At 43.7% G+C, this 20,335-nt stretch overlaps 2 protein-coding genes across 2 annotated transcripts in view; one reads left to right on the top strand and one right to left on the bottom strand.

The window, feature by feature from the left end:
• The window catches only part of LOC149251691 (AP-5 complex subunit zeta-1), a 515,410-nt gene that overhangs the window by 397,441 nt on the left and 97,634 nt on the right, over positions 1–20,335 (bottom strand). The gene's annotated exons all lie outside the window — the stretch shown is intronic.
• On the top strand, positions 15,749–16,657 carry LOC149251693 (uncharacterized). The gene is made up of 2 exons (XM_089456564.1): positions 15,749–15,876; positions 16,001–16,657. Exons 1-2 carry the CDS (start codon positions 15,749–15,751, stop codon positions 16,482–16,484), a joined length of 612 nt encoding a protein of 203 aa, XP_089312690.1. The 3' UTR covers positions 16,485–16,657.

Genomic DNA, 20,335 nt, shown 5'->3' on the forward strand with positions numbered 1-20,335 from the left:
GCCAGCATTCCAGCAGTTCGAATTGTTGGGCTAGGGGACAACGCAAAGGCCACTCAGCAGTTTTTCGTGGAGCCTAGGAGCAGGTGACTTAGGCCAAGAGCTCACCCGGGAAGTCAGGGATTGGATAGCAAGGGTCATCCCAACACTTTGGGGGCATTTCCGGGAGGATTTACAGGCAGTTTCTAGCAGGACGAGTTTTGCAGTTGCAACTTTGGTTGGGCTCCAAGGGGGTCGAATTTCAGAAATCTAAACCAGCCAAAATCCTTTTTGGGTTTTTCTGGGTTTTTGACAAGGATCACAAATATAAAGTTTCATAATTTTCTGAGCACCGAAGGTGAGGTTTTAAACCGTATCTTTGCAGCAAACAATGTAGAATTGTTGGGGATTGAATAGTGCCTTTGGGGGTCAATTTTAGGAATTCCAAATCAGGCCAAACCATTTCTAGGTTTTTGTGGGTTTTGGCCAAGGAGTTGTAGCTGAAGTTTCATCACTTTCTGAGCACCGGAGGATTTTCTTACAGTCCCTTTCTAGATAGCAGTGAAGTTTTCTATTTGTTAATTTAATTGAACAAATTATTTGTTGCGTGCTACGCAAAATATCGAAATAAATACACTGCAACCTTCACAAAACAAATACTACGGAAGAAATAAAAACATTGGAAGAAATAGATGTCCACACACAATATGACATCATTATTTTTGGACTAAGTCCCAAGAAAAACCCAACATGGGAAAACTGATGCAATAGCTGACGGTTTTAATATTATGCAGTAATGAAAATCTGAGCACAAACAATGGATTCTTAAACTAGTAATCCAAATAGAGAAATAACTGGCAATAATAACTAGTGAGAAAAATTTCTCACTCCACAGGCGATCCCACACTTACCTCAGCTCGAATTGAACTGCTCCTTGCTCCCTCTGCGTCAGCCTACGCAGTTACTGCGTCCCGCAAGCTCAGAACTATTGATTTGGGGTAGCATCAGATGTGCTCTAGCCATGAAAATTGGTAGAGAGGCTAAAGCACATGAGATCTCCAAGACCCAAAAATGATTTGGACAGATTGTACCTGATTTAGGAGATATTAAAATAATTAATATTTTTAATGGAGTTCCTAGTCTAAACTTAGGAAAATAAAATATTAATGGGTATTAATATAAAACTGGGTTAGAAGGTTCCAAAAGACATGGATCAAGCCAAATCTAATCTTAGTCGTTGATTAGAGATTTAATCTCGGCCGTTGAAGGACCAACAGGAAAAGTATAAGAGGAGGCTTGAGGGTCAGTTGGAGAACACACCAGAGTGATCAATCATTCGATTTGCTAGAGCGGAGCTGCTAAGCAAAGTCGAATTAATGATCAGCAACGAAGGGCAGTGAATAGTGGATAGAAGCAGAGACAGTGCCAAGAGACAAGCGCAGAGGCGGAGAGCAAGAAGCAGCAGCCAGAGCAAGCCACGCAAAGCCCAAAAGCATAGTTGCGGGAAGCGCCCCCCCCCCCGGATCCTAGGCCGGAATCGCGTCCCGTACGGAAGCGTTCCGGAACCTCCAGCCGAAGCGCGATTCCAGTTTTCATGAAGCGCGATTCCGAATTTTTAAAACGATTCCTGGTTTTTGGGTTGCGTTGCCCCCGATCCGCGCTTCGGAGGGCGCTTCGGGCCTCCGGAAGCGCCACGCTTCGGGCCCGGAAGCGCACGCTTCACGAGCGCTTCGGAGCGCTTCCGGAAATTTCCGCGCGGGCTCGGTTTTAAACTTAAATTTTTTTTAATTTTTTTTAAAAGTTAACTTAACTTGCAATGAGGGGGTGGGTTAGGGTGAGTTTAGGGTGAGTTTAGGTGAGGAATGAAAAGCATAAAGCTCCCATTCATTCCTCATTTTCTCACTTTGAGTTTATGAGAGTTGGAGAAGAGAAGAGAGGAGAGGAGAAGAGAAGAGAGGAAAGGAGAGGAGAAGAGAGGAGAGCTTGGAGGAGTGAAGAAGGAGGAGCTAGGAGAAGGAGGAGGAGCTTGGAGCAAGAGCTTGGAGGACTTCATCTACAAGAGCTAAAGAGGTAAGTTCAAATCCCAAACTCCCTTGTTTTTTTGAAAAAAAATTGTATTTTTCTCCTCCCTCTCCTACTCTTTCCCATTGTTTCTACTTGCTCCTTTATTTACAGGTTGTCCACCACCTATATCCATATTCCAAGATGGTGTTCTTTTGGCTTCTATGTATCATTCCACTCTTGGTTTTAATGATGGCAAGGGTGAGGAATAGAGGGGAAGAGGAAGGGGATGAACTTGGTCCTAATAGTAGTGACCCAATGTATGATGAGGAGGAAGGGTTTGAAGAGGAAGGGGATGAACTTGAAGGGGACACTGAAGCACAAGATGGGAAAGGTACATCAACACCCTTGTGGAACTATGTGACCAAACTTGATGGGGGAAAGGGTGGTGGATCTTACAAATTTGTGTGCCCTCATGGTTGTCATGGAGGAAAACCATATACGGGTTCATATACCCGTCTGAGGAGGCATCTTTGTGGGGTGCTGGACAGTGATGAAAAAAAGGGTTCTGTGGGGGTACAAATTTGCCCAAACATTTCAACTGAAGAAAGAAGAAAATACATCCAAATAGAGATGGCTGCACAACGAAAAAACAAGAAACAAAAAACTCATTCAGAATCAAGTGCAACCTCTAAATTTGGTAGTTGCCCATCTCCTCATGGTACTTCTGCAACCTCTGGAGGTAGAAGAACAATAGGGGATTTCCTTAATGTTGCTGGGAGGGATGATGTGGATGGAAAGATAGTCCGTTTTCTTTGTGCTTGCGGTGTACCATTCAATGTGCTTCGCTCTCCCTATTGGCATGACATGGTAAAGGCCATCAATGAAGCCCCAAAAGGATACAAGGCCCCCAACTATGAGAAAGCTAGAACAGTGTTATTAGAAAGAGAAAAAGCTAAGGTTCAAAGAGCTTTGACACGTTTTACACATGAGTGGGTGGATTCTGGGGTATCCATTGTATCAGATGGGTGGACAAATATTAGAAACCAACATTTGATAAATGTTCTTGGTGTTTCTTCTAGTGGTGCAGTATTTATTGCATGTCATGACTCCTCCTCCATCAGTGCAACTGCACAAAACATTGCAGATCTCCTATTGAAATCAATCAAAGATGTTGGTCCGAATAATGTGGTTCAAGTGATCACAGATAATGCAGCAAATTGTAAGGCAGCAGGAAAAATTATTGAGCGTACTCATCCACACATCTTTTGGTCTGGGTGCCTGGTTCACACATTGAACCTTTTGATGCATGATATTGTGAAACACAAAGATTGTGGGTGGATTGCTGAGGTTTACAGGAAAGGGAAGCAGCTCATTAAATTCATCACAGGGCATACAAGGGTAAACTACTTCTATGGCACTTACTCCAAGTTGCAATTGCTTAAAATTGCAAAGACAAGATTTGCTAGTTATTACCTCACCTTTAGGCGGCTAGTGAGGGTGAGACAAGCTTTAACTAATCTGGTGTGTGCTGAAACATGGGATGAAATTAACACTGACTCAGATGGTGCTAATGCAGTCAAGGACACGGTTCTTGACAGTTACTTTTGGTCACAGGTTAAATATGTTTTGCAATTCACCAAACCAATTTATTACATGATCAAGTTTGCAGATTCAGATCGACCAGTAATTGGGGAGGTGTATGAGCAAATGGATAGCATGTTGGGGCAGATTAAAGACATTGTTGAGCCTAGAGATACCACCTTGTACAATTATATTCGTGTAGAGGTGCAAAACCGATGGGAAATGCTAAATATTCCATTGCATGCATTAGCATATGTTTTGACACCTAAATACTATCATCCATCATGGCTTTCAACACCAGCACCTGGGGGGGAAGCAGGAAAAAACCACACCAAGATAGAGAGGTTCACGAAAAATATATGGCTGCATTGAGTAAATTAATCCCTGATGAGGAGGCTGCATTGGTACGGAGACAGGTGAGCAACTATACGCTCAACACTGGTCCATTTGGGAGCATGCATGCAATTCAAGATCGAGAGACTTTTTCTGCTCTTGAGTGGTGGAACATGCATGGAGGGGGTACTCCACTTCTACAGAGTTTGGCATTGCGGGTGCTATCACAGGTGGTAAACACTTCTTCTGCAGAGAGGTGTTGGAGCTCTTATTCTTTCATCCACAGTGTTAAAAGGAACAGGTTGAATTTAGACCGGGCAGAGAGCTTGGTTTATGTTCATTACAACTTGCGATTGTTGTCCCATTACTGTGAAGATGCAAAGTCTAATAAAGACTTGTTGATTTGGGACAAGAATCCAGAGGAGCCCAATTTGGAGGATGGAGTGTTGCGACTAGAGCAATTAGAGGATGCTCTTATCCAGGTATGTCCATTGTGGTATGAATTTTCCAATTTTCCCTTATAAAGCATTTCTCTAATTCATGTTTTTAATTTTTTTGTTAACTAGTGTTTTTTTTTTTTGCATGAATTTTTTGAGCGATTCTAGGATGATGATGACCGTGTTGATATGCCACCACCCCCACCCCCATCTGGTCCCTTGGTTCCTAGGTTCCATGGTTCAACACCAACAGCAGGGGGTTCTTCTTCATCAGTTTCAGTGCCACGACTTACACAGGGACCATCTTCTTCATTGCCACCACGTGGAGGCCCGCCATCACGTTCTATTCGTGGTGGAAGGAGGAGAGATTAGTAGATATATTCACAATCTACTACTTTTTGTCATAGATTACTCATTAGACTTGTAGACTTGTGAATTTGAATTTTGAACCTTTTTGGCTTGGCGGTGACCAAGTGACATATTTTGTAAACATTATTATTTGAATTTTGGACATGACAAATGTTGACAGTTGCTCACTTGCTAGATAAATCATAATATGCTCTATGTTTTATGTTTTATAATATGCTTAAATGTTTTATGTTTTATAATATGCTTAAAAATTTGATGTATATTTGTAATAGCTAGAATATAGATGATTGTTGTACATACTAGTAACTACAATGGAATCATGGATGCCATATCTATCTTGATTTATGCAAAAATATGCATGTTTTCATGTCTTCTACAATTAATTTGGTATTTGGGATGTTTGTTTTGAGTATAAATGCAAAAAAATATAAAAAAATATATATATATAGCAGACGCTTCCTAGATTTTTGGAAAATGACGCTTCCGCGCTCCCGCTTCCGCTTCCGCTTCGCTCCCGCTTCGTGCAACATTGCCCAAAAGAGACAACACAGAGGCCAGAGGGACTGCGTCATCCATGCAGAGAGCAGCTAGAGTGACACAGAGGGTCCCAGAGGCTGCACAGTGCCTCAGAGGGTTGACGCAGAGGGGTTTGGGGCTGACGCAAAGGCCAGAAGGGCCAGCGCAGAGTTTCAGAGTCACTAGAGAGGGTTTCGTGGGACAAGTTTTTTGAATACCTGTTTCAAAATAAAGAGGTATTGCTGCCAATTATTTTTCTTTGTCAGGTGAGCTAGTTTGGCACCCAGTTGTACTCAAGGAAATACTGCATAATAATAAACCCTCAAAATAGCTGCACTGGTTTTCCCGTATTGGGTTTTTCCGGGACATTTGTCCAAAAATAATGGTGTCACTTGTGTGTTTGTTTTCTTTCAACTAATGATCTGTAGATGTTGAGATTGTATTGTGTTTATTTCGTTGTTTATATGTTTTAAATAACTTGTTCGAATTTAAAAAGTAGAAGAAATAAACCAGAAGAATACAGCTTAAATTTCTAATGGATAGACATAGAAATTTCAGCATGGTATCAGAGGGTGGTTGCAGATCACAAGAGAGCTAAAGGCATCAACTAAGCAGAGCATTTGCAACAGAATCAGTGGTCCCGAGAGATAGAAGTTGATCCTTGCAAAAGCAAGAGAAGGGTTGAAGCAGAGGGGTTGCGTCATCAGTCCAAGCCAGAGAGAGGCCAACGCAAAGGTCGAGGAGGGCAAAAAGAGGCTCACGCAGAGACCAGGAGGGTTGACGCAACGGCTGAGGGAGTTATTCTTGCCAGTGTCGGGATTGCGCAGAGCCTAGCGGCTCAGTCCTTCAATTGCTGGGGCATAAGAAGTTGTGGGCAGTTTGCAGGAGCGAAGCTAGTGGGGTACTGTGGTCAAAACAGTACCTAACAAGGCAAAACCAAGGGAGAGGGAGTTGCTTCTGAGGCAGATTTCTAGCAAAGGAATCTGGATCATTGTTGCGAGTGCACAGATGATCAAAGAGGGGCAACTTGACAATTGGCAAAAGGATTTCCAGGAGGGAAATCGGGACTCAGAGGGAGTCCAACAGAGAACTTCTAGGCGGGAAGTAGAGAGACTCAGCAGGAGTCAAAAGGAGAACTTCCAGAGGGAAGTAGTGAGACTCAGAGGAGTCGACAGAAAAGCAACAAGAAGGTCGTCAAAGGGCTGAGGAATCAGGACAGGCTAGATGGGGCATCCAACTTTGTGGTCTGGACGGTCAGGATCCTGTCCATTCTAGATAGACATTGCATCAAGGGCTTTGCCTTGAGAACAATGGCTATCCCAGTTGACTCGGTAGCTAATGAGAAGTACGAGGAGGCAATGGCCAAGGTAAAATGCATCATCCTTGATGGGGTCAAGGATCATGTGGTCCAACATATTGCCGAGAAGGAGACAACAAAGGAAATGTGGGACACCTTGAAGAAGTTGTACCAGCATGCTTCCATGCAGAGGAAGATATTACTTGAGAATCAACAACGGTCATACCAGATGCAGAAGGGGGAGCAGATAGATCTCTTCCTCGGTCGATTGAAGGAGATTGGGACCAACTGACTTCCATAGGGGTCACGCCAGATGAAGAGATGATGGTAAGGACCACACTTAACACAATCTTCGAGGAGTGGGAGACATTTATCCAGAGCATACTGGGCAGGGCGGATCTTCCAAATTGGGAAGAATTGTAGGCGGCTCTTCGTCAAGAGGAGATCAGGCGAGAAGTAGCAGCAAAGGAGTCTGGATCAAGAAGAGGAAGAGGATGCAACTCTGGCATCTGCGGGAATGTAGGAGAAGAGGAAGAAGGACCTCTCCAAGGTCAAGTGCTTCCACTGTGGGGAACTACGTCATTATGCGAAGGCAGAGAAGGAAGTCGAGGAGGATGACGATTGTGCCATGAGTGCTCACATACCTCTATAGAAAAGGTGGGGAGACATCGAGCTATAGTTAGGAGGACTACAGGCGATGAGGGACAGGATCCTTGAGGTACCCAACCTCTTGGATTATACCTAGCTACGAGAGCCCCGAAGAGGAGTAGCAGGACTGTCGGATGTCGATAGAGACAGATGCGAATGAAGCAACAAAGAGTGCTACAATGCAGGAGTCCCCAGGAAGCACAAGGCTAACAAACTGCAACAGGGCGAGAGGCACGGCAGTGTTGCAATGGTGTAGGATGGCACAGAGAGGTTTGCAACGGTTCGAGAAGCAGGGAGTTGCTACAGCAGCGCAGAGGTTAGTAGAGGGAGCACTTGTTAGCGCCAGAGGGAGCTTCAGCGTCGGGAGTGTTTCTAGCCTGACAGGGATGTCAGAAGTAGGGTGGATCAGTTACTTACTTCACGATAACTGAGTTGCAGTGCAATAGCAGTATGCAGTACCACGATGTAGTATGATAAGAGGGGGATGCAGTGCAAATGCAGTGTGGAGAGGATGGACCAGTAGCAACACGGATGCAGAGGGAGCTGTCGTACGGATGCAGCAATGGCAGTGGCAGGGCCATGGGCAGCAGTACAGGATGCAACAGTGCAGAGGATGTAGGACGGGGAGACCTAACATCAGCACAAGAATCAGTGTCGTATAATCAGAGTGATGCTCAGTGTGGAGTATTACTAGAGCACGGTCCTCGCTAAGAGGGATTGTTGATTTGGGGTAGCATCGGATGTTCTCTAGCCATGAAAAATGGTGGAGAGGCTAAAGCACATGAGATCTCCAATACCCAGAAATGATTTGGACAGATTGTACCTGGTTTGGGAGATGTTAAAATAATTAATATTTTTAATGGAGTTCTTAAAGTCTAAACTTAGGAAAAATAAAATATTAATGGGTATTAATATAAAACTTGGTTAGAAGGTTCCAAAAGACATGGATCAAGCCAAATCTAATCTTAGCTGTTGATTACAGATTTAATCTTGGTCGTTGAAGGACCCACAGGAAAAGTATAAGAGGAGGCTTAAGGGTGTTGAAGTTTCTAAGTTTACTTAGTTTAAAAACCCTTCATGCACTTTTTCTGATTTATTCCTACCTACTTGTTATTTTTCTTTAACAAGTTATTTATAAAGTAAATTTTCAAAATAAACACCAGTGCATGCTCAACATATTATAGATCAGCAACTAAAATAAACAAGAACAAACACACCACATGGCACCATTATTTTTGAACCAATGTCCCCGTAAAAACCTAATGCAGGAAAACCAGTGCAGCTATCTGAGGGTTTTATTATTAAGCAATATCAGAGTACAATCTAAGTGTCGAAACTGGCATACCCAACAGAGAATTTCCTTAGCAACTATACCTCACAGTTTGAGAAAAATCTCCTAGTTGAAACCACGGAAAATCCTTCCGGCAGTTCCTCAGCACAAAACTACTACAACCCCCGCGTCTGCCCAATCTGGACAACGGCAGGCCCTCTCTATCCCACGTTGGTCGTGCGTCAGCCTTTCTTGGCGTACGTCAACCCCTCTCTGTCCCACGTTGGCCCTGCGTCAGCTTTCTGGCCTGCGTTAGCCCTAAGAGGCCCTGCGTCAGCTTTCTGGGCCTCTGCATCAGACACGCTGACCTCTCTGGTGCTCTGCGCAGCACTTGGATGCCTCTGCATGGCCCTATGTGAGCCCTTGATGGCTCTGCGTCACTCTCCTTGGCTGCTGCGCTGCTCTCCCAGCACAATCTCTGCCTTCTCTGTTTCTCTGTACTCAATGTCCCTCAGCTGCTCTCCCAATCACTGATTCTATCTCTCTTAGCAAACCCCGCTCTAGAGAATAGAATGACTAATCACTCTGGTGTACTATCAAAGTGACCCTCAAGCCTCCTCTTATACTTTTCCTATTGACATCTCAACGACCTAGATTAAGTCCCTAATCAACAGCTAAGATTAGATCTGGCTTGATCCATGTCTTTTGAACCACTCTAACAAAGATTCATATTAATACACATTAATATTTTATTTTCCCTAAGTTTAGACTTAGGGACTCCATTAAAAATATTAATTATTTTAATATCTCCTTATCTGTTTGGAATCTGCACAAACCCTTTCTGCGTATTGGAGATCTCATGTGCCCTAACCTCTCCGCCAAATTTTGTGGCTAGAGCACATCCGATGCTACCCCAAATCAACACTCCCTCTTAGCAAGGACTGTGCTCTAGCAATACTCCTTATTGAGTATTACTCTGATCAACTGGCATTGATACCTGTGCTGATGCTAGGCCTTTTTGCGCATCATCCTCTGCACTACTACATCCTGTATTGCTGCTTGTGGTTTTGCCACTGCCACTGCTGCATTTGTACTACAGCTCCCTCTGCATCCATGCTACTGCTAGTCATTTCTCCCAGCACTGCATCCGCACTTTACCTCCTCTCATCATGCTGCATCGTGCCACCCACTGTTGCACTGCAACTCAATTACTGAGAAGTAAGTAACTGATCTCCCAACTGACCTCCCTGTTGGGCTAGAAACACCCACTAATGCTAAAGCTCCCTCTGCCGCTGACTGCAACAACTCTTTGCATCTCACACCATTGCACACCTCGTTGTGCCTTCCGACACTGGTGCAACACTCTTGTGCCTCTCGCACTACTGCAGCCTGCTAGCTTTGCGTTGTCTTAGGACTCTTGCATTGTAGCTATCTTTGTCGCTCCATCCGAATCCGTCTCTACCCACCCAGCTAGTCCTGCTACTCCTCATCGGGGCTCCCGTAGCAAGGTCTAATCCAAGAGGCTGGGTACCTCAAGGATCCTGCCCCTCATCGCCTGTAGTCCTCCTGACTACAACTCGATGTCTCCCCATTTCCGTTCAAGTGGTGTGTGTGCACTCATGGCACAATCATCGTCTGTCAAAACTTCCTTCTCTGCCCTTGCTGGCGTTGCCTTAGTCTCGGAAGACTCTCCCTTACTCTTCTTCCTTGGGCACTAAGTCGCATAATGACCCATCTCCCCAAAGTGGAAGCACTTGACCTTGGAGAGATCTTTCTTCTTCTGCTTCTCCTAGTTTCCCTCATATGCTAGGGCCACATCCTCCTCCTACTCCTTCACCTTGATCCCTTTGTTGTTGCTACCTATCTTCGACTGCCGTTTGATCTCTTCCTGGGGAAGAGCTGCCCACTTCTCGTCCCAAGGTAGGAAAGTCCCTCTGCCCAAGATACTCTGGACAAACACTTCCCAATCTTCTAAGACAGCATTCAGGGTTGTCCTCACCATAAGCTCCTGATCCGTTGTCGCTCCTATTGCAGTCAACTGATCTCAGATCTCATTCAGTCCTCCAAGGAAGGTGTCAATCAATAGACCCTTCTTCATCTGATACGACCTCATCTGGTTCTCAAGCAGCATTCTTCTCTGCAAAGAAGTATGCTGGTACAGGTTCTTGAGAGCCTCCCACATCTCAACTGTCGTTTCCTTCTCGACTATATGTGGTACCAAATGATCCCTGACCCTGTCAAGGATAATGCACTTGGCCCTCGCCATCGCCTCTTCGTACTTGTCGTTATCATTAGGGTCGACTAGGATAGCTATAACCTTCAAGGCGAAGTTCTTGACACGATTCCTGTCAAGCACTAATAAGATTTTGGCCTTCCAGACTGCAAAGTTTGATGCTCCGTCCAGTCTATCCTGGTCTCTTACCCAGTGTAGTGCCATGACGATCCTCTACTTCCCTCCTGGAAGTTCTCTGTTCGACTCCTCTGAGTCTCTACTTCCCGTCTGGAAGTTCTCTTCTGGACTCCCTCTGAGTCCTGATTTCCCTCCTGGAAATCATTATGCCGCTTGTCGAGATGCCCCCTACTATGATCGTCTTGTGCAACTGCACTACTGATCTAGGTTCCTCGGCTAGAAACCCTCAGTAACAACTCCTCTAGCCTTGCTCTGTCAGGTACTGTTCTGACTACAGTACCTCACCAGCTCCACTCTGCAATATTCCTGCATCCTTCCAGACTCCAACAACTGTCTCTCTGTGAACTGCGTCAGCCCCTCTCTACCCCACGTTGGCTTTGCGTCACCCCAAATGGGTTTGCGCCAGCCCTGGGATGCCCTACGTCAGCCCTCTGGCCCTCTACATCAGCAACGCTTGCCTCTCTTAGGCTCGGAGCGCCCAGCTTCTTCTGCATGGCTCTGGCTAACTCTGCATCACACTTCTTGGCCTCTGTCCTGCTAGAAACAACTTTTGTCACCTCGGGACAACTGTTTTCTGCTGCCATTGCTCCACTCGGCTGATGTCTCTTAGTCCTCCTGTGATTTGTAATCACGCTCTGATACCATGTTGAAGTTTCTAAGTTTACTTAGTTTAGAAACCCTTCATGCACTTTTTCTGATTTATTCCTACCTACTTGTTATTTTTCTTTAACAAGTTATTTACAAATTAAATTCTGAAAATAAACACCAGTGCATGCTCAACATATTACAGATCAGCAACTAAAAGAAACAAGAACAAACACGCCACATGACACCATTATTTTTGGACCAATGTCCCCGGAAAAACCCAATGCGGGAAAACCGGTGTAGCTATTTGAGGGTTTTCTTATTAAGCAATATCAGAGTACAATCTGGGTGCCGAAACTGGCCTACCCAACAGAGATTTTCCTTAGCAGCTATACCTCACAGTTTGAAAGAAATCTCCTGGATGAAACCCCGAAAAATCCTTCCAGTAGTTCCACAGCACAAAACTTCTCCTACAACCCCAGCGTCTACTCAATCTGGACTGCGTCAGCCCCTCTCTGTCCCACGCTAGCCCTGCGTCAACCTTTCTTGGCCTGTGTCAGCCCCAGGAGACCCTGCGTCAGCTTTCTGGGCCTCTATGTCAGATACGCTGACCTCTCTAGTGCTCTGCGTAGCACTTGGCTGCCTCTGCGTGGCCCTGCGTGAGCCCTTGCTAGCTCTGAGTCACTCTCCTTGGTTGTTGCGCTGCTCTCCCAGCACAATCTCTGCCTTCTCTGTTTTTCTCTGTACTCAATGCCCCTCAGTTGCTCTCCCGATCACTGATTCTATCTCTCTTAGCAAACCCTACTCTAGAGAATATAATGATTGATCACTCTGGTGTACTCTCCAAGTGACCCTCAAGCCTCCTCTTATACTTTTCCTGTTGACATCCTAACGGCCTAGATTAAGTCTCTAATCAACAGCTAAGATTAGATCTGGCTTGATCCATGTCTTTTGGACCACTCTAACACAAATTCATATTAATACACATTAATATTTTATTTTCCCTAAGTTTAGACTTAGGGACTCCATTAAAAATATTAATTATTTTAATATCTCCTGATCTGTTTAGAATCTACCCAAACGCTTTCTGGGTATTGGAGATCTCATGTGCCCTAACCTGTACACCAAATTTCGTGGCTAGGGCACATCCGATGCTACCCCAAATCAACAGAGGGTCAGTTAGAGAACACACCAGAGTGATCAGTCATTCGATTTGCTAGAGCGGGGTTGCTAAGCAAAGTCGAATTAGTGATCAACAGCGAGGGGCAGTGAGTAGTGGACAGAGAGGCAGAGACAATGCCAAGATACCAGTGCAGAGGCAGAGAGTGAGAAGCATCAACCAGAGCCGGCCACGTAGAGCCCAGAAGAGACAGTGTAGAGGCCAGAGCACTGCGTCATCCACACAAATGGCAGCTAGAGTGACACAAAGGATCCCAGAGGCTGCGTAGTGCCTCAAAGGGTTGATGCAGAGGCCAGAAGGGCCAACGCGAGCTTTAGAGTCATTGGAGAGGGTTTCGTGTGATAGGTTTTCTGAATACATGTTTCCGAATAGAGAGGTATTGCCTCCAGTTATTTTCCTCTATCGGGTGAGCCAGTTTGGCACCCAGTTGTACTCAAGGAAATACTACATAATAATAAACCCTCAATATATGCACTAGTTTTCCCGCATTGGGTTTTTCCGGGGACATTTGTCCAAAAATAATGGTGTCACTTTTGTTTGTTTTCTTTCAGCTGATGATCTGTAGATGTTGAGATTGTATTGTGTTTATTTCGTTATTTATATGTTTTAAATAACTTGTTCAAATCAGTGTTGCACACATCGCGATAAAATCGCGATTAAATCGTAAAATCGCGATTTTTTAAAATCGCCGATTCAAAGCGCGATTTTTATCCAAAAAATCGCCTCTTTTTTTTATAGCGATTTTTATCGATAAAATCGCGATTTTTTCGCTTAAAATCGCGAGGGCGCGCGGCAGCGGGGTTTTATATGGAAAAAACAAATTTTTTTTTATTCATTCAGCAGTCCGCCGCAGAGGAGAAGGAGAAGAAGTGAGGGAGAGGGTTGCCGTCGGTTGTGGGAGCGAATCGAAGCGATTTTAGGAGGAATCCAAGCCAAGATCGCCAATTTGTCCATAAACCAGGTATGTAGATTAATTTTTTTTTGTTTTGGTTCTATAAAAACTTTGTTTTTCATTGTTTTTAAAGAATTTTTGGAAATTTTTCATTGATTTGGGATGGGTTATTTGTTATGACTATGAGAACCAATTTTTGATTTTTATTTTCTCATTTTCTTTAAACATTGTTTATTTTTTTTGATTTTTCATTGTTTTTTGGCATTTGGTTGGGTAACTTGGGTTTAGAAATTGGGATTTTGGAAATAATTAGCTTGTAATTTTGCAAATGCTAAATTGTAATTTGTATTTACTATTATCATTTATGTAATCCTAAATTCCTATTTCCTAATCCTTATTTTTCCATAGGTTTGCAAATTCAAAATTCAAAAACAAACATGCCAAGGAAATTGGATCCTTTCTGGGAATATGGTGACCCTAAAACTCCGAATGATAGACAAAACTTGTATTGCAAGTTGTGTGGAAAGGAAATATTCGGGGGGGTGTACAGGTTGAAGTTCCACCTTGCACAAATCCCTGGACGTGATGTGGGGCCCTGTCTAAAGACAAATGCTGAAATTATCCAAAAAGCCATGAGAGCATTGGGAGAATTAAAGCACACTAGAGACGCCAAAGAAGAACTCAAAAGGCAACTAAAAAGGTCAGTTGAAGGAAGTGGGCCAAGTGGCACAGGTTCTACTGCAGCGTCAGTCAATCCGGTAGCTGCATCATCATATTTTGTTCCTCGAACCACACCTGGTTCACAACCAACTATTGGTTCAATGCTAAAAAGAACTGAAAAAGAAAAAGCTGACAAGTTGATGACAAAATTTCTCCTCTGGAGTGATATTCCTTTCAGCATTATAAGGAATAATCCATTTTTCCAACCTACTCTTGATGCTGTTGCCAGTGTTGGCCCGGGGTACAAACTCCCTTCTCTTCATGATTTCAGAGGCCGGCTTCTTCAAGATGAAAAGCGTGACTGCACCCAAAGATTGGAGGATTTTAGGGCATCATGGGCACAAACAGGATGCACTGTTATGTCAGATGGTTGGACTGACCAAAAGGGGAGAACCCTTATAAACTTCTTGGTTAGTTGTCCCTTGGGGACTATGTTTATCAAATCTGTTGATGCAACTCATCAAATGAAAGATGCAAAAACTTTATGTGATTTGCTGGATGTGTTTATTTTGGAGGTGGGTGCAGAAAATGTTGTCCAAGTCATAACGGACAATGCTGCAAATTATGTTGCTGCTGGTAGAATGCTTATGGACAGGCATCCTACTTTATTTTGGACACCTTGTGCTGCCCATTGTATTGATTTGATGTTAGAGGACATTGGGAAAATTCCCTTTGTCAAAGAGGTTGTTGACTCATCAAAAAGCATCACAAAATTTATTTACAATCACACATCTGTGCTTAGCTTGATGAGAAAATGCACCAACAACAAAGAGTTGGTGCGCCCCGCCATTACACGGTTTGCGACGAGTTTCATATCTCTTCAATCCCTCTTGAATTCTATGTGGGATTTGAAGAGAATGTTTCTTTCAGAGGAGTGGCGTGCTTCGTCAATGAGCCGCAAACCAGAAGGAGAGGTCGTTTGCAGACTAGTTTCATACCAGGAGGACTTCTGGGCGGGAGTGCAGGAGGTGTGCGCTGTTACAGAACCTTTGGTAAAGGTTCTTCGGTTGGTTGATGGTGAGAAGCCCGCAATGGGCTATTTGTATGAAGCCATGGATAGGGCCAAAGAAGCCATTCGGTCCTACTATGATGACAAGGGAGATGATGGGTTCCAGAGACAACTCCTTCTATGGAAGGTCATTGATGAGCGATGGAACAACACACTCCATCGTCCCATTCATGCTGCTGGCCTTTTCCTGAACCCTGCATTTTCTTATGCATGTGGGTTTAATTTTGATGTTGAGGTCGTGGAAGGATTATTAACCTGTGTCCAGAAGATGGTGAGAACTTCAGAAGAACGTATGGAGGTCTCTAGACAAATTGAGCAATATAAGTTGTCAGCTGGCACATTTGGCTTTGAGATGGCTGTCATTGATAGGACGGTTAAAATGCCAGGTATTTTTTAGTTTGTACTATGTAGTATGTACTTTGTAACTTTGTTTCAAATTTCATTGTTTCTTCAAATTCCATTTTTTTCTTATGTTTATTTAAAATTTTCTTTGTAATTTTGTTGTAGACGCATGGTGGAAGATGTATGGTGGCAGAGTCCCCCTTTTGCAAAATCTTGCCGTGCGGATCCTCAGCCAAACATGCAGCTCCTCGGGATGTGAGCGCAATTGGAGTGTATTTGAAAAAATACACAACAAGAAGCGCAATAGGTTAACACTTAAACATTTAAAATATTGCAAATTTCCAAATAAATTTTTGAATTCATTAAAGTTTTAAACAATATTTTTTTTATAATATTAATTATTAATTTATTATTTCATGAACTTTGTACAGGTTGGAGTCCCATAGACTTAATGACATGGTCTATGTCTACTACAATCTTCGATTGTGGGTGAAACAACTAGAGAAGACACCTGATACGGAAGCCATCTCATTGGATGGGATTGACACCACTGCTGAATGGAGGGTTGAGACCGAGAGGCCTCTCATGGATCCCACTGAGGATTGGTTAGTGCAGGATGAGGGGGAGGAGGAGGAGGAGGAGGAGCAGGAGCAGGAGCAGGAGGAGGAGGAGTTGGAGGAGCAGGAGGAGGAGGTGACACCGCCTACCCGGGCTACCCGGGCTACCACTACCACCAGTAGAGGACGTGGTCTCCGTCCACCTCAGCCTCCTGTAGCTGCTACTACTAGTTCTTCAGCTTCTAGAGCACGTCAGACTCCACTGCCATTTCCACCACCACAGGCACCAGCTTCTACATCTAGAGGGAAAGAGAAAGTTGTGCCATTTTCTCGCAAGAGGGGCAGAGGAAATCAATAGGATTAGACTTTCATTTTATTGTATATGACATTATGACATGATGAGATACATTATCATATTTTTTGTTGATATTTTGAGGCTGAGTTGGACTTGGGACTCAGGACTTACTATTCAGGACATGATTCAATGTTATGTGTGATTTTAGCGCTAGAAATGATATTGAACATCTTATATATTAGTTTTTTTATCATATTTATGTGTCAATGTATTTATTTTATGTTGTAGATGGTTTAGATATTAAAAAAATTGAAAAAAATTGAAAAAAAATGAATATTTTTGTGCCAAACGATTTTTTCCCGCTTTTTTCCGATTTTTTCCCGATTTTAACGATTTTTTCCGCTTTTTTTCCGGCGCCGATTAAATCCCGATCGCGATGTGTGCAACATTGGTTCAAATTTAACAAGTAGAAGAAATAAACCAGAAGAATACAGATTAAATTTCTAACCGATAGACTTAGAAATTTCAACAGGAGCTACGTCTCCTCTCACTATCTCGTCAGCCGTTGTCTAGGAAACTGATACTCTTTGCCTTCGAACCCTCTGTCCATCTTCTAGCTTAGAATTTCTCCTTCTCCCCAGCGAAACGAAAAATTCCCCAAGAGGGCTCTGCGTTGCCTCTGCACTTCCTATCTGTGGCAATCACTGCTTCTCTGCAATGTACTCGTCGGAAATGAAAAAGCTTCCTCTGGCCTCACTATCTCTGCCCCTCTCTCACTGCTTCGACCTCACTGAATCACTTCCGGTAACACATAGCTGCTACTGTGGAAATCGATTTCTCAGCAAAATCGAACTCTACAAGTGTGTTCTCCAAGCCCCATCGACTTTCTTCTTATAACCCTCTGTTGAGAGTTCAACGGCCAAGATTAGATCTTAATCTATGGTTAGGATTAACTAGAAGTCAATCTGTGTGAGTTTCTAGAACATTTACACAATAACTTAATTAAGTCTGATTAATTAGTCATATTCCCTAAGTTTAGACTTAAGAAATATTTGAAAACTGACTAATAATCTAATTAAGTCATCTCTAGGTGGAATTTCCATAAACGATTTCTAGGTTTTGGAGATCTCATGTATTCTAGCCTCTCCACAAAAAATCGTGGCTAGAACACATTTGATGCTACAAAAACTAACAATCCCTCTTAGCGAGGAATGTGTTCTAGTGTTGCAACCCACTAAAACAACACCCTGTCTCTGCATCATCTCCTGACACGCTGCTGATGTTTGGCTGCTGCTGCCCACTAACCATTGCACAACTTTGATATGTGTTGCTACTGACTGAACTGTTGCCAACACTGCAACTCCCTCTCCAAATGTTGTTACTGCAATTGCAACATCTACAGCTGAAAAGCATCTAAAATATTGAATCAACTGTGATCAACATGATACATCTGTCACCCGAGTGTCTGACTGCTGCTAGTAAATGCGCTGTCACTGAGGCATTTGCATTGCTACTGACTCTGCACTATGCCAACTTCACTGTTTCCAAATCTACACTGCGCTCCCCAGCATCTGACATGCAACTAGACTCTGCATCTGTCACTCTAGCATCTCACTGCATCTACTGCCACTGATCCATCTTGCTACTGAAATACGGTGGACTCTCATAGCAAGGTTTTGATTCAAGAGGTGGACCTCTTCAAGAATCTTACCCATTTGTAGCACTCTGAGGCTACAATACCAAGTCACCCCACTTTACTCTTGGGGGTATGTCAGCAAACATGGTGAAGTCTTCCTCAAGCCTAGAGGACAACCTATCAATCTCGGCATGAGTTGTCGCCTGGTGCTGCTTCTCCTCCTTGTCCTTCTTCCTAAGAGGACAATGGGTGTTGTAGTGACCAACCTCACCACATTTGAAGCACTTGACTTTTGACAGGTCCTTCTTCTTCTTCTGTTGCTCCCAAAGTCCCTTGACTAGGACCCTTCGATGTGAGGCCCACATTCTCCTCTGCCTTCACCCACTTCGACCCACTGCTGCTGCCACTAATGGAGCTCTTCACTAAGTCTCGCTTCAACTCCTACTAGAAATCAGCCCACATCCTGTCCCACTTTAGCAAGGTTATGCTGCCCAAAATGCTTTGAATGAATACCTGCCACTCCTTGGAGACATCGTTGAGTGCCAATCGTACTAGCTCTGTGGCTTGAGGTGTTGCTCCAACAGTTGACAGTTGATCCCAGATCTCCTAAATCCTGGTGAGGTAGGGGTCGATGCATTCCCCCTTTTGCATCCTAGTGCATCTTAGCTTTTCATCCAAGCACATCTTCCGCTGCTCGGAAGTGCCTTGGTATAGCGTGGAAAGTGTATCCCACATCTCCTTGGTCGTTCCCTGGCTCGCTATGTGTGATACAATGTGATCTCAAACACTGTCAAGAATCAACCTCTTTGCCCTCGCCATCTCCTTTCGGTATTCCTTCAGCTAATATGCATTTGTGAGGATAGCTACCACTACAACTATGAATGGCTTCAAGCGATATTCATCCAAAAGGACATTCTTGCCTTCCAAATGACATAGTTGGAAGCACCGTCCAACCTGTCCTGATCTCGTAGTCCGGCAGTGGCCATCTCAGCAAAATAAGTCGAAATCCTCCTCTTCTCTTCCACTGAACTGCTGCTAGGCTCTACGCACTCCCTACTGGAGTAAGTAAATCTGCTCACAATGACCACTGATCTGCAAGAGAAAATGGAACTTCTAAAGCTAGAAGTCCCCTGAGGAAAATTTCCCTCAGTGTGTGCTCTTTCTTCCTCTTGACGTTATTTTGCACTATCAATAGCTGCAAAATATAGTGTCCAGCTAGAAATCTACTCTGCAAGAAAAATATCGGTTGCTCCCTCTGCCTCTGGTAATCCTCGAATTGGAAAAATCCGATTTCTTTGTCGCTCTCTTAGAGAAATCATTATGAGAAAAGATTTGAAAGCATTATGAGAAAAATATCGTAAGTTTGTTCATCAATATGTTTTGAGTACAAAGCATCTCTAATGGGGAAGGTGTTGATTTGGGGTAGCATCGGATGTGCTCTAGCCATGAAATTTGATGGAGAAGTTGGGGCACATGAGATCTCCAATACCCAAAAAGGGTTTGGGCAGATTCTAAACAAATTAGGAGATATTAAAATAATTAATATTTTTAATAGAGTCCCTAAGTCTAAACTTAGGGAAAATAAAATATTAATGTGTATTAATATGAATCTGTGTTAGAATGGTCCAAAAGACATGGATCAAGCTAGATCTAATCTTAGTCGTTGATTAGGGACTTAATCTCGGCCGTTGAGATGTCAACAGAAAAAGTATAAGAGGCTTGAGGGGCACTTGGAGAACACACTGAGGGAGACCACTCAGCTCAATTTCTGGAGCGAGGTTTGCTAAGAAGTTGAACCAATGGTCTGGAGAGAAGTCAGGAGGCAGCAAGTACGGAACAAAAAGACGGGAGATCAGTGCAGAAGAGGCAAACGCAAAACCATAGGAAGCCACGCAGAGGCAGCAGAGACTACGCAAAGTCAGAAGGCCCTGTGTGATCCACGCAGAGGCTACAGGAGTGACACAGAAGCCCAAAGGGGTTGCGCAGAGCCTCAGTAGGCTAACATAGAGGGTTTCAAGTTGTAGCAGAGGTCAGTAGGGCCTACGCTAGGTTTAGGAAAGTGTTGGAAGTTTCTCTGTCTGTGGGTAAGCCAGTTTGGCACCCTGTTGTACAAGAAAATTGCTGAATAATAAAATCCTCCCTTGTCGCACCGATTTTCCCACATTGGGTTTTTTCGAGGACATTAGTCCAAAATAACTGTGTCAATGTGTGCATATTTTTGTTTCCGCATTACGATGTGATATGTGCAGCAGTATTTATTTTAATGTTTGTTGAAGTA

The sequence above is a fragment of the Pinus tabuliformis genome, chromosome 7 (assembly GCF_031772625.1).
Source record: "Pinus tabuliformis cultivar Carrire ecotype Pingquan chromosome 7, CPIR1, whole genome shotgun sequence".
Classification (NCBI taxonomy): domain Eukaryota; kingdom Viridiplantae; phylum Streptophyta; class Pinopsida; order Pinales; family Pinaceae; genus Pinus; species Pinus tabuliformis.